Source organism: Salvelinus fontinalis, chromosome 3, assembly GCF_029448725.1.
Source record: "Salvelinus fontinalis isolate EN_2023a chromosome 3, ASM2944872v1, whole genome shotgun sequence".
Lineage (NCBI taxonomy): Eukaryota > Metazoa > Chordata > Actinopteri > Salmoniformes > Salmonidae > Salvelinus > Salvelinus fontinalis.
In genome coordinates this window covers 13,499,340-13,513,604 of record NC_074667.1, presented here as the reverse complement: position 1 = coordinate 13,513,604, position 14,265 = coordinate 13,499,340, and the positions used below count along the sequence as shown (strand labels likewise).

Sequence of the window (14,265 nt, the reverse complement as noted above, 5' to 3'; positions counted from 1 at the left end):
GAGACTTGATTGAACCCTGATGAATAGCCGACCATTAACGGTTCACGACCCAACCGTTAAAGGACCACAGAATGCGCTCAGTGTGTCCATTAGGCCTGTGGATTTTAAAAAATATGTTTTATCAGAATGAAGTAGATTGAGCAATAAAAGCCCCACTTTCATTCCATAGGCTGGGATCCGCACTATGCAGCTGATGCAAGAGTGCATTTTTCACTGACTGGTTTCAAAAACAATGATTGATAGGCAGCTTGAACTTCTTGGATTTAAACCATTATTGGGATCAAATACACATTTAGATTTGTGAGCAGCTATCCACAACAACCACAATTCATGAGGTGCAAATAGCTAAATGAGAGAGCAGCAGTGTGATTCATATCAATGCGCTATGTAGATATCAATAATAAAGGATATCCGTATCGCCGTAGACTACACCACTGCTGTCATCCTTACCTCCAAGCGTTTATTCAAATTGGATAATCTTTGGATGCCGACAGCAGTCGCACCATTGTAAGACATAGCTTGCACTGTAGCCTACAAAAGCCTATTTGTGCTCTTTTCCCGTGATCCATCGAACACATTTGGTGTGTCGTCATAGTGGTCAGACTCGCCCAGATGGAACAAATTTAAAATCGAGCCTTTTTTCAATGCTGATTTGAATGTCATTGAGAAAACAGAGAAGTGTCAAAGATATTTTTCGCAAACATCCTTTCTGAATTTAAAAGTAATCCTCAAAGTAATCATCTAGTTTTTCAAAAGTATCTGTAATCTGATTACACATTTTTTTTCTGGTAATGTAACGGATTACAGCTACCATTTTTTTTGTAATCCCTTACAAGTAACGGATTACATGTAATCCGTTGCTCCCCAACCCTGTCATTGGCATGGTATCAAACACATCAAAGACGTGATTTCCATGCGGTTAATACCACTCCATTGACTCCATTCCAGCCTTTATTATGAGCCGTCCTCCCCTCAGCAGCGTCCACTGGTACATGCCTACATGAACACACAGTGAGGTCGCACACACGCATTCATCATCTTTCACACTCTTTCGCACACAGTGAAGTGTGACTCATTCAGTGATAGGATAGGCCTACACATTGAATACCTGGAAGTGCCACAAACCAAGGTGCAAACCAAACAAACTACATTACTAATATTCACCAAAGAAAATACTATAGTAGTACTACAGAAGTACACAAAACATATCCATTCACGTGTACTCAGTGCTGTCTTTGGAGTATATTTGATTTGAAAATATGCCATGCTCAAATCAACTAAAGTCTATCAAAGCATTCTCAATATAATCAATATATTACATTGGTTTGTTATAAATGTCTATGTGTAAATAGACATAGTTACAAAGATAGTCTAAACAATGAAAGAGTAGCCTGACAGGCTTGTGCCATTAGTAATGGGTAGGAGAACGCACGATTCTCACCAAGGTGACACATATGTTACTTGAATTTGACTTGCTTTAAATTTCGACGATTTAAAGCAATCAAATGCAAAACACTGAATTGTCTCTTACCATAAAGCTTTTTGTCTATTACAATTAACAAAAAATGACCAATTAATTAATCAATCAATCAATATATACATTGAATCCAAATAATATATTTTCTTTTGCAATAGTAATATACCATACCTGTCTTCACGAATCCACCTAAAACCATAAAAAATAAAGAAAATAAATCAAAACATGCCTTTTGGTTGTGAGTGGGTATTAGTTTATATGAAGCATCTTAATAGTATTATTGATTAATGACACATTTTGATCAGAAAATGATAATTAAACTATAGTATAAAAATACTGTATAGGCCTACTTCCAACTCACTCTAAATCACTCTTTAATAAGAACAGTTACACATGTTTTCTTGCAACTGAGAACATCATTTAGGAAATGTATTTACCCTTCCGTAGAAGGTTACTATGTACAAGGACTGCCAGTTTTGCACGCTTGACACTTAACACTACAACAGTAACAGACAATGATTGACATTTCAAGTAATAAGTGACTTCAGAAGCGAGGTAAACGAAGAGTGTGACAGCACACCAGAGCAGACTAACGAGAAAACGTAGACTGCTTACCAATTTCTTGAAGCAACACAGCTGATAGGATGGAAACAGATGAAACAAGAGACAGTTGAGCAGAGAGAAACGAGAGATGAGAAACAAGAGAAATGGAAACAAGTAACAAGGGAAACAGAGGAATGAATATACACAAGCCGGTGGGAAAAAGTTATAGCCATCAGGCAAGTTAGTTATAATATATAGATTTTCGTGGTTAGGTTGTTGTTCACTACAGACTAGACATGTCTAGCAAGTTTTTGAATTTCAAATCAGGCTTGTAGGACTCGAAATGTTATACATTAAATGCCAATAAAAGACTTGGGCCAATCAAATCTCAGAGGCACAATTTCAATTCCCAATATCTGTGAGTATTTAAAGATGTAACATATTCGGAAATAAAAACAAGGGTTTCCTAGTGGCATTTGTTACACGCTAAATGTTTCCACTGGGTGAAAGTTTAAGCAATGACAAATGATGCCTAAACGCACACTGAATAAGTCAAAACAGATTATTGTCAAAATGATGCGCTAACATTAACCTGCAGTGTAGTGTTTTGGGCCAAGTTTCCTGAGATGGAACGGAAGTCTCATGAGAGCGTTTTAACGATGCACTGTCCCTAATGTTCCAAAATGTAATGTTATCAGGGTTTTGGGAAACAGGGCCCTAGGCTCTGGCATAGCTTCATTTGGAGGTCAACATAAAACAAATATTAAATGAAATGGTATCACAATACACATGTACTGCAATCACTTCTCTTTGATGGCAAAATGTGCCTAATAAATTAACCACCGCAACACACCATTTTCTCAATAGCACAATGATAAAATGTTAAAAAGTCATTTCCATACATTGAGAGTGGTGATTTAGTATATGCATTGGTACCGTATATAGACGTTAATATTGTATTATGTAATGATAAAAATATATCTAATGGCGTTTCTTCCAAAATCCTACAGTAAGGAGTTAATCAAAGTCCAAAATGCATACTGCAAAACTCATAAAGTTCTTGAGTATTGTGAGTGTGTGTGTTCCAAGCAACACCACAAACAGAAACAGTGGAACACAGTTAGTACCCAAGGGGTATGGTTAGGAAAGAGTCAACTCGGACCATTTGCTTGGCTGAAGACCACGAGAGCTCAAGGGCTAGAACATGTGGAGGTACACATTTCTACAGCACCTTCTTGAGCATACAACCACTACCACTCAACGTTCCACCTTTGTTTATCAACCAAAAAGCCATTATCACTCTGCACGCCTCATAGGATGGGACTCCTTAACGAGACAGAAAGAAACTTCTCTGATTCTGCTCAAATCCTGTTCAGCCCAACCCCATTGAACAGCGGTGTTGACCAGGGGCAGTAGAAGCACAAGAAACCAGAGGAGAGGGTAGGTAGCCTTGCGACAGCAGAGAAAATACGAAAGGGAGCAGAAGAGGGTGAAAAAAAGAACAGGAAAGTAAGAAGGAAGGAGTGGGAGGAAGGAGAGAAGGAGGAGGTCAGAAGCTTGAGCCCATCTTCTACTCTTTTCAGTTACTCTCACACCTGTCAATCGCCTTTTCCAATGGGGCTCCTGTAGCTCTATGTAGAATCTGGCCTGCCTTTCATATTCGTCGTGGTCAAGTATTCTAACCCCTATGGTCTTCCTGCAAGGGGACACAAGACAAGGTACAAAACAAAAAGGGCAAGGTGAAGGACGAGGGCGGGAGGTGGGGGAAGGGGGAAGGATAGATTGTGCAAGTTTCACAAACACACACACACACACACACCAAAAAGGATTTGGATTGGTTTCGATATCCACCAATCCACTGGGCCATCCATGGATGTACAGATGGAACAGTTTGTCGGGGTTCGGGGGTAGGGGGGAAGTCGAGCTCTGTTGCATACCCGTACCACCTCATGGTGCATACATGGAGGGACAGTTGGAACTCTGTTTGGAAGCCTCTATAATCTCAGTTTAAGTTTAAAGATGAAAGCTTTTCACCTCAACTATCTTCATTGATCTTCACCTCTAATCATAATATCAATATTGTTATGTCTGTGCATTTGATATTGTTATGTCCTGGTATTTACCTCTCATAACATTGATATTGTTTTGTCTAGGTGCTGAGGTAAATAAAAGGTCACAGCTAAAAAAAAGTGACTACTCAGAACAAGTGCTCTGTAGTCTAGATCTGACTAAAATTGTTTTAGGATCAATGCTGGTCCTGCAGGACCACTATGTATGCTGGTTTCGGCTCCAATGAATCTTGGGATTTATAATCAAGAAATATACACCTGACCATTACACAAATATGGTTGAAAGGTAACAACGAAAAAATACCAAAAAAGAGAATCCAGTGGGTAGGAAAACCTGGGATTTATAATCAAGAAATATACACCTGACCATTACACAAATATGGTTGAAAGGTAACAATGAAAAAAGACCAAAATAGAGAATCCAGTGGGTAGGAAAACCTGCCTTTATACTGTTCTCCTCTTGGACCAGGATTGGGAAAATGCTCCATGGAGGATGGAAATGTGGCCTTTATCCATGTATACCCAATTCAGTAGTCTGGGCAAGCACAAAGTAATAGTGGATGGATCCAGTAGGGGACGCCATACATGGCGAATGGAATGGGGGTGGGGTTAAGGGGTACAGTGTTGGGACCAAAGCCTGGGAAGGGAACGCCCCACCTTTCCTCTCACTCATCTCCAGCAGCTGAGGCTCTCCCATCTCAAGGAAGAAGTTCTTGTTTTTCTCATATTCCTCGTCATCGATTATATTGATCTGTATAGTTTTGCTGAAACAAAGAGAGAGAGAGAAAGAGAGAGAAAGAAGACAAGGTTGCAGATAGAACAGCGTATGGAGAGTGCGAACATGAGGGAAGAAGAACGACGAGCCATGCATCGTCAAACGACACAAAGGCGACAGCACAAAAAAAAATGGGAAGATGGATTGTAGGGTGACATTAAGCGATTCCGGTGGGGTGGGAGGAAACAATAAATCACAAACAATGAAATCAATGTCTTTTATACAAAAATGTACTGGGAAAATGAAAACACCCCCATATATCGCCTCATCAAAACACTACATTTAAGTTCTGAATGAAAGTATTTTGAGACAAACAACAATTCACAACAAGACTGAAATATTTTCAAGTGTGACTATGCAGTGCTGTATTGTACTGTTAGTGTTCTTATAGGCCACAGGCCCTATGTACAGACAGGCATGGTGGACATTTTTTCCCTCCAATATATATTATTGCATTTTCTTCTCAACAATAGGTCAAATGTAAGTTGTGCTTGTTTTTTTTTTTTTTCAATCAGTCTATTTTATAGTCTTATACTGTGGCTCAGGCCCATGTTTGAGAATGACCAGGATACTCTCAACAGCGATGCTACCCAAATATGGAGACTAAAACAACTCTCCAAGAGAAAAACAGAGCACCCATGGGTTGAAGACGCACTCTTGCATATTGTTTATAAACTAAACCAGGGGGAAATTATTGCCTGATCCCAGATATGTTTGTGCTGTATATCCAACTCATGACAATGACCATAGGATTTGGCAAGACAGCACAAACAGATCTGGGACCAGACCAGACCAGGGGAGGGAGGGAGACGACAGGCTTCTCGCTCTAACAGCTAGCCAAACATGTCTGAACATATCTCAAAACACCACACTACTAATAAACTTGGACAAAATATACAAGTAATGACAAAAACTATGTAGGTAGCTTTGAAAGAAAAGCCTTTCTACTTGCTTTGGGCGTAAACGGGATATGACATTCCCAATTTATAAGTTACTAATTGTCTGATTGCTACTGTTGAATAATGCAGAAACAAGCTGCTGTAGCAGATTGCCATTTGCTGTTGGATTTGAAATAATAGCAAATAATCCCAACAGATTGTGACAAGTTTCAGACTGTGGCTATTTGTTCATAATGTAGGCCTACTAGAGTGGCCTACCATCAAAAACAATTAAGAAAATGAATCCACGATTTGTTGACAATTTATTGTCCTAGTAAAATAAACAGCCAATCCACGAAATGTAACCTTGTGGATGGTTGATGAACAATACTTCAAGGCTGCTGTGTTTGCCACATTTCACCCCTTACAAGATGGACAATTTAAATCTGGCAGATAACTGCATCTAATAACAGAACACGTCCATGGTCTGACATGTATTTCCTTCATTAAAGGTAGGCTAAACACTGATTGTGAGTCCTAATAGCATTATGTCAACATTGGTGCGATTTCAATTGCTTACACGTATTCAGAGACTGTGGGATAAACAGGGTCATTAATTGGAATGGAATTACACTGTCCCTTGATAAAACAGTGCTGCTTTGTAGCAAATGGAAATGTCCAAAACCTTTGGAAGGGAAAATTGCCATAGAAAATAAACACATGCCGTATAGTCAACCTGGTCTCAGACCATTTCATATTATTCTGTATGTAAATCCGAGAACACTCCTGTTTAGTATGATATGTTACGTTTCGTATGTTAAGTATTAATATATGGATGTCCATCACCCATTTCGTTTGATAAGTTAAGAATTACAATTCGTGCTATATGTTACAAATTTGCTAAATGTACAATATGTTACAAATTTCCAAAACATATGATATGTTAGAAATTCTAGCTAGGTGGCTAACATTAGCTAGGCTATGGGTTAGGGTTTAGGTTAAAGTTATGATTAGCCAACATGCTAAGTAGTTGCGAAGTAGCTACAGTTGTCCGTTATAAGCCAACCCATAATTTTTGTCCTTTAGAAGACACTCTCATGCAGAGCTACTTACAGTAGTGAGTGCACACATTTTAATACTTTTTTTCATACTGGTCCCCCGTGGGACTCAAACCGACAACCCTGGCATTGCAAGCACCATGCTCAACCAACTGAGCTACACGGGACTACCATCCACCCTGACCAACCACCACAGTAAGTAAACATCTGTATTATATAACCATACCAAACATAACATTTCATACTAATTTGAGTATCTCGGATTTACATTTACTATGTTACGTCTACTCTATGAGACCAGGCTGGTATACGTGGGTTCCACAGCGCCCTATGGGACTCCCAATCACAGCCGGTTGTGATACAGCTTAGAATCAAACCAGGGTCTGTAGTGACGCCTCTAGCACTGGGATGCAGTGCCTTAGACCGCAGCGCCACTCGGGAACCCGAAAACTTTGCTTACTTTTTCAAAACCTCATTAGGTGGAAGCTAGAAAGGGATTGACAAACCACAAACTAGTTCAAACTTAGTGGAACCTCCAAACTGATTAGATTTAGGGCAATTATGTGGGATAGTCAACCTGAGCATGCAACAGTTTAATTAATGTTTTGTTTGTCCATTCTGTGAGAAATGTGATTTTGTGTGGAAATGTCACATCCATCACGCTGGAATTGCCCATTACTCAAAGTCAACTACTAAGTGACAGGGGACCTTTATATAGCGTCATTAAGCTGATGTTCATGTGATTGACTAAGATTAACATGAATTATTGATCAACGGCCTCTTGGTGCCACAGAGGTGAATGAGTCTCTGGTGAAAAGAAATACCAAGAGTCCTGCTGGGCCCTTGGGTGACATAACAGGGAGTCAGTCACTTCCTTTTGTGACACCTCCTATTCACCCTCTCAGGCAGCCCTGTGTGTCATGGATTAAACCAGGGGTGTCAAAGTCATTTTGCCCCAGGTGCCGCATTCGGTCTTCTACGAGGTCCGGTGGGCCACACTGAAAATTGGTTATGTTTCCTTGCCATCATAATTCCATCGTTTTTGGGAATTTTCAATGCTTCCTGACTGTCTAGTGATTATTAGCGATTTAGACAGTCAAGAAACTGTACTAATGTACACTACCATTCAAAAGTTTGAGGTCACTTAGAAATATCCTTGTTTTTGAAAGAAAAGCACCTTTTCTTGTCCATTCAAATAACATCAAATTGATCAGAAATACAGTGTAGACATTGTTAATGTTGTAAATGACCATTGTAGTTGGAAGGCTGATTTTTAATGGAATATCTAAATAGGCGTACAGAGGCCAATTATCAGCAACCATCACTCCTGTGATCCAATGGCACGTTGTGCTAACTAGACACTCTAATGTACTTGTCCTCTTGCTCAGTTGTGCAGTCCTCTTTCTATTCTGGTTAGAGCCAGTTTGCACTGTTCTGTGAAGGGAGTAGTACACAACGTTGTACGAGATCTTCAGCTTCTTGGCAATTTCTCGCATGGAATAGCCTTCATTTCTCAGAACAAGAATAGACTGATGAGTTCCAGGAGAAAGTTCTTTGTTTCTGGCCATTTTGAGCCTGTAATCGAACACACAAATGCTGATGCTCCAGATACTCAACTAGTCTAAAGAAGGCCAGTTTTATTACTTCTTTAATCAGGACAACAGTTTTCAGCTGTGCTAACATAACCGCAAAAGGGTTTTCTAATGATCAATTTGCCTTTTAAAATTATAAACTTGGATTAGCTAACACAACGTGCCATTGGAACACAGGAGTGATGGTTGCTGATAATGGGCCTCTGTACGCCTATTTAGATATTCTATTAAAAATCAGCCTTCCAACTACAATGGTCATTTACAACATTAACAATGTCTACACTGTATTTCTGATCAATTTGATGTTATTTGAATGTAGGGAGAAAAACGGTTTTTATTTTCAAAAACAAGGACATTTCTAAGTGACCACAAACTTTTGAACGATAGTGTAGGTCCATTGACTGTGCACAGTGATTATTAGTGAGCTGGACAGTCAATAAACTATATGAATACATTGTAGGTCCACTTTCTACACAGTTTAGATTTGATTTGAGTTATTTTAAAGAATATTGAGTTAGTTTCCCCCCCCCCCCCCCTCAATTTTAAATCCACCCGCGCACAGCTCCACCAAGACTGCCACACAGAAGAAATATCAACCCGCACAGAGAAGCACGAGATTGAACTTTACTCAACTTTCTAGAGTCTCCCCCTTAGTTAACACTATCAACTGTGGGAATTGTGATCGAATCAACACAATATTCGCCCCTTTCAATTCAACATACTGAAACAGAGAGGGTGGGAGAGAGAGAGAGAGAGAGAGGACATAAAGGGGAAAAGAGAAGTGAACAACAGAGAGGGTGGGAGAGAGAGAGAGAGAGAGAGAGAGAGAGAGAGAGAGAGAGAGAGAGAGAGAGAGAGAGAGAGAGAGAGAGAGAGAGAGAGGACATAAAGGGGAAAAGAGAAGTGAACAACAGAGAGGGTGGGAGAGAGAGAGAGAGAGAGAGAGAGAGAGAGAGAGAGAGGACATAAAGGGGAAAAGAGAAGTGAACAACAGAGAGGGTGGGAGCGAGAGAGAGAGAGAGAGAGAGAGAGAGAGAGAGAGAGAGAGAGAGAGAGAGAGAGAGAGAGAGAGAGAGAGAGAGAGAGGACATAAAGGGGAAAAGAGAAGTGAACAACAGAGAGGGTGGGAGAGAGGAAAAAAGAGTGAGAGAAAGAGGACATGGGGACAAGGGGAGGAGAGAGAATGTTCCTCTGGCTTCTTAGCCCCGTGTCAATCCTATCCCTGTGAGCCAGCCCTCCAACTGAGTCAAATCAGCCAATGCGCTTTGACTCAGGGCCAACCACCAGCTGTGAGCCAGCATCTCCACAGTCCTCAGCACTCCCACTCAAAGGCATCCATCCCACAAAATAGGCAGTGTCAACGGTCACACTGCCCCTGAATGTCAACACCAGTGACCTTGTCAACGTCAGTTACCTTCCTCGACAATTTTATTTCCCGTGAAAGAGAGCCCCAGATAGTTATACTTTAATGTCCGATTTGCAAAATACGTAAGTTCAGAGTAGGCTTTACTGTGACCAGAATTGAATAAAAATGAATGGTTTAAAACCCCTTACACTTGTGGAAATTGGCCTATTTGGTTAGGGCCAAATGTAAAATATTTATAACAGAAGAACTATAAAAAAAGCATATGCAGGACAATGGTAGCAACTGAAAGAGAACACTGGAGATTATGGAGAAATAATGAGACCAAGGGTGAGGACACGAGACTGAATCCAAACATTACACTGTTGATTTTATGTGCATTTTACATTTACTGTACTTTTCACAGTCTTTGTCAATAACAACATCTGAAAATACTCTGGATACATTCAGGAACATACTAAGAATATTCACTGAAATGTTGGATTGGTGCAAACTAAGAAAAAACAATTACAAGGGTTTGAGTGAGAGGTCTAACTGGTGTTTCCAGGTGGCCACACCTCTCCAAACTGCACATTTCCTAAGTCATTTCAATGCACTTTTATGACTCAAGGAAAGCGCCTTCAACTATAAGGTGTTTTTTGAGCTCTCCTAGCTTTGCCATTGAGGAACTGAAGCAAGCCCACTTATAGTTTTTTGTTTGGAACACAGCACCATCACACAATTACTGTTGCTGTATACACAATCCAAAAACGTTCCGTTATGAATCGCAATCTGGGTCAGGTGGGCATCTTTTGAAAGCTTATTTTATTGCCAACATGGCTAGATAAGTTATAAAATAAGACTGTACATTGTTAGGCTTCGAAAAGGCACTTCAGAGAAACAGATTGTAGTTTTGGTGCATATAGAATCAGTGCATTCAAGTGTGTGTTCCGCGTCTAATTTTCTTCACAATACGACAAACATATAAGCTCATTGTGTTCAGGACAACCCAGGGTATAACGCATATATAACCCTTGTAACTGTGGATCAAACACAGCGCTCATAAAGCTTGATACTGTAAATGACATCTTAAAATATGGAAATGTGAAGCCCACATCAAAGCGGTATTTATTATAACCCTCAACGTCTCATCTTTCAGAACACATCGACACCTCTCGATTTACAGCATTTCCCTCACTCGGACAACAAATGTGCAAAAGTAGCCCAGACCCTCTTATGGAGAATTCTAACAGGGAAAGAGTTAACACCAACCAGTAACAGGCATTACCCTCTGGTCTTCAGACCCAGCCGCACAAAAGGAGACTGAGAGCGAGGCTTGATAACAGAGTAGCAGTCCCAATACACTTAAGCTTCGCCTTTACATTCAAGCCCTCCAGCTGGACTGGCAGTATCTGTGATTAACTAGAGAATACTGTACAAGGCCTGACTCAGTGACTCCACTCTATCAGTCACTGTAACCGAGGAGGAAAACTCCCTAATGTAAGAACTCTATTAACCAACTCCTTAGCGACCTACTCAATTATAACCTTCCGACCACATACAGTAGTACATCATACTTCCATGCAGAAAGTAGGCTACAGTTTGTCTCTCATTGGATTCTGTCAGGAGTAATTTTCTTTTGGTGCCTAAGGAGCCGGCAGACCAATAAGTTGCCTTCCCTACCATGAATATAATTCGTTTTTCCTGCCTCACATTAGTTTTCTATTTCTGGCCCTGCTATAAGATCCTTATGCCAGTGGTCTTGAAATCATTTGCAGATTTTGAGAACGTGAAGACTGCGGTAAGTAAGAAGACAGCTCATAAAGTGAGGGAGGCTTATTAAATAATAATAATAATAATTTGGTGGGTGCTTATTTGTCCTATTTCACACATGTACACGTGTATTAATAAGCATGTGTGAATTGGAAATGTGTTTCTTTACCTGGTAAAATGATGGCAAAATAAGAAATGTGCATATCCCAACTCCAGCTGAGTATCGCCTCCGAGAGTGGTGTCATGGCCAGTGTCTGCCATTATCAACGGTAACCCTCAAGCAATTAGGTTTAAGTGCCTTGCTCAACGGCACATTGACAGATTTTTCAGCAGGATGACATTTATTGTCATAAATCTTACCCTGGAGGCAGATCTGAGCGATTTCTGCGATTTCTGCAAGCTGTGAAGTCAAAATTGGGTATAATGTAAAAAATGTATGATAACATTTGCTCTTTGGTCTTCATTTAATGTTAAGGGTTAGGGTTAGCAGTGTGGTTAGAATTAGAATCAGATGTTATGACTTTGTGGCTTTGCCAGCTAGTGACCACTCTGCAGAGCTGCCTCTAGAACAAGATTCATGATGAAAAACGCTGACTGATTTTTCGCTTGTCGGCTCTGGGATTCAAACTAGCTACCTTTCGGTTACTGGCCCAACGCTCTAACCGCTAGGCTTCCTGTGGACCATTATTCTGTTGATGTCTATGTAATACTAGGTAGAATATTTTCTTGCAGACTGAAAAAATGTACACTATGTAAAGTAATTTACATAACAGATTTGTTCATATGTTTGATACTCATGCATAGGGCTGGAAGCAGGAGTACGAAAGATGCCGAACAGGAGGCTTGAAAACCGTATTCCAAGATTTTGAATACATTTTGTAGTCACATTTTACCATCTTAAATGCCCCAATAAGCTATTTCCTCTTTGTAAATCATACAATTCAAATTACACACCAAAGATGGCTTCACAAAGATAGGCAGTTTGCAATGCTAATTGCTGCTTCCGTCACAACATATAAAATGCAGCCTACTGAAAGTTTCTCCTTGTCCTTTATTCCTCCCTGCTAAAGCATGGAACATGTGATTTGAGTTCGCGCGGTCTCAGAATTTAAATTGATTTACAAAGAGATGTGGGTTCCCCTATGTGCAGTGTACATAATGTTAAGTATCCCTCTTGGGGTGGGAAGAAGTCCTATGGTACTACATCAGCAAAGGTACCAAAAAAGTATAAATAATTCTACAATTTGTCACTTGACCCAGTTTTTCTTACAGCTATTCATAACCTATAGACTATACCCTTGGTGTGTACAAAAATGTTACTTGATAGAGAGGCAGCCGAGTGTTCCTAAGGGGCTGAGATGCAGAATGTAACAATGCTGTTTCTGACTATCGGGCATGTGTGTCCTATATTGAGTGTCTTTCCACGAAAATATATGTGTTTTTGCTAAGAAACGGTATGTTTATTTCATGGCATCTTCATTAACGTGCTTACTTGAGCAGCAGCCAGGGTCGTATGTGTGATCGTTTTTTGCACAAAGTATACAATAGGATACAACGCTAAGAGAATCCGTCAGCACAGACGAGATGGCCATAGTGATTGATCAAACTGTGCTTTGTAAGTAACACGTCTGCTATTATCTGCTCCCAGTCTCTGTGTCTCAGCCAATTAGAGGCCTGAAAAAAACTTATTTCAGCCATGTAGAAAGCCTGACAAACATTTCAGCCAGCAGGGTCCTCTTTTGCCTGCAGAAAAAAAAGACACAAATACGACCATCCCCCCTGAAGCGATTAGCTCCCCAGAAATTGGGACATTGCACTGCACTGACCATCCTCCTCAAAAAACATCCAAAGGCTGCAAGGGAAAACGTGAGGCGTATATAGACAGAGGTTGAGGGGGTTGGGTTTGGATAGGCCTGGGTTTATATAGTATTTGACATCATTCAAATACTTTAAGCAATTTGATTGAGTCTGCACCAGGCAAGCTCAATCAAGCACAGCTTGGAGTAATTTGAAAGATTTCAAACATGATTTGAACCCTTGGTCTTCTTGCTCCTCTATGGTCTAAAGTGCCTTGGTCTCCTGCCTCTGTCTGTTGCTCGTCTGATGAAGCGGTGGTGACAGCCCCACTGTCATGCAGCCCAAGGGAACACGTCACTCCCCCAGCCATGTGATCCACAGGCCAGAGCCGCCACTGGTCCGCGGGGGCAGCTACGCTAGCCCTAGATCATGAAAGTGGTCTGAGGAGGAGCACGAGGTCTGTCCTCATGCGAGAGCAGGCCAGAGACGAGAGGGCAAAATTAGCATAGGCAAAAAAACGATTTAATTAGTTGTTTAAAATAGTACCTCCTCCTAAAGCCCAAAGTAACCCCCTGTCAAGTTGCATGCTTGTCAATGTGTGTAGTCAAAGCAAAGTCATTAATTTCACTACATGTAAGCAGCAAAGTTAATAATATCTACATTACCAGAGGGTGGGTCTTGTCAAAACAAAAAAAAAGGCATGGTTGAACCATCATTCTCTACGGTTGAGGGCAGCAGTTATGATCTTGTCTGATAAGGACAGTAGGACACAAAGGACACATTCTGGCTATAACAAATTGTGATGTAAAATGAAATTTACAGCATAGTTATCATTCAGTATAGTTAAAAGTACAGTGGACCGAACCACATTTTTTTGAGAATAGATCCAGTAGAAATTGAACTGAAGTGGGTACTTTGTAGAACATTGTTAGTTTGATATTTCAAAGGTGGCTGAAAGGTC

General features: G+C 40.4%; 1 protein-coding gene and 1 long non-coding RNA gene across 9 annotated transcripts in view; both read right to left on the bottom strand.

Moving 5' to 3' along the window:
* Positions 1-14,265, bottom strand: part of LOC129839430 (uncharacterized) — a 200,586-nt gene that overhangs the window by 13,610 nt on the left and 172,711 nt on the right. The gene's annotated exons all lie outside the window — the stretch shown is intronic.
* The window catches only part of slc8a1a (solute carrier family 8 member 1a), a 45,195-nt gene that overhangs the window by 13,610 nt on the left and 17,320 nt on the right, over positions 1-14,265 (bottom strand). For 3 of the 8 annotated variants that reach the window (XM_055906756.1, XM_055906747.1, XM_055906738.1), the window contains exons 3-6: positions 4,747-4,853; positions 2,093-2,113; positions 1,649-1,666; positions 1,532-1,546 (exon numbers count right to left, since the gene is read on the bottom strand). In XM_055906756.1, coding sequence (XP_055762731.1) covers positions 1,532-1,546; positions 1,649-1,666; positions 2,093-2,113; positions 4,747-4,853 — 161 coding nt within the window. Of the gene's footprint in view, positions 1-1,531; positions 1,547-1,648; positions 1,667-2,092; positions 2,114-3,615; positions 3,717-4,746; positions 4,854-14,265 lie in introns of all 8 variants that reach the window. The other 5 variants (XM_055906766.1, XM_055906774.1, XM_055906780.1 and 2 more) reach the window with 5 other exon arrangements.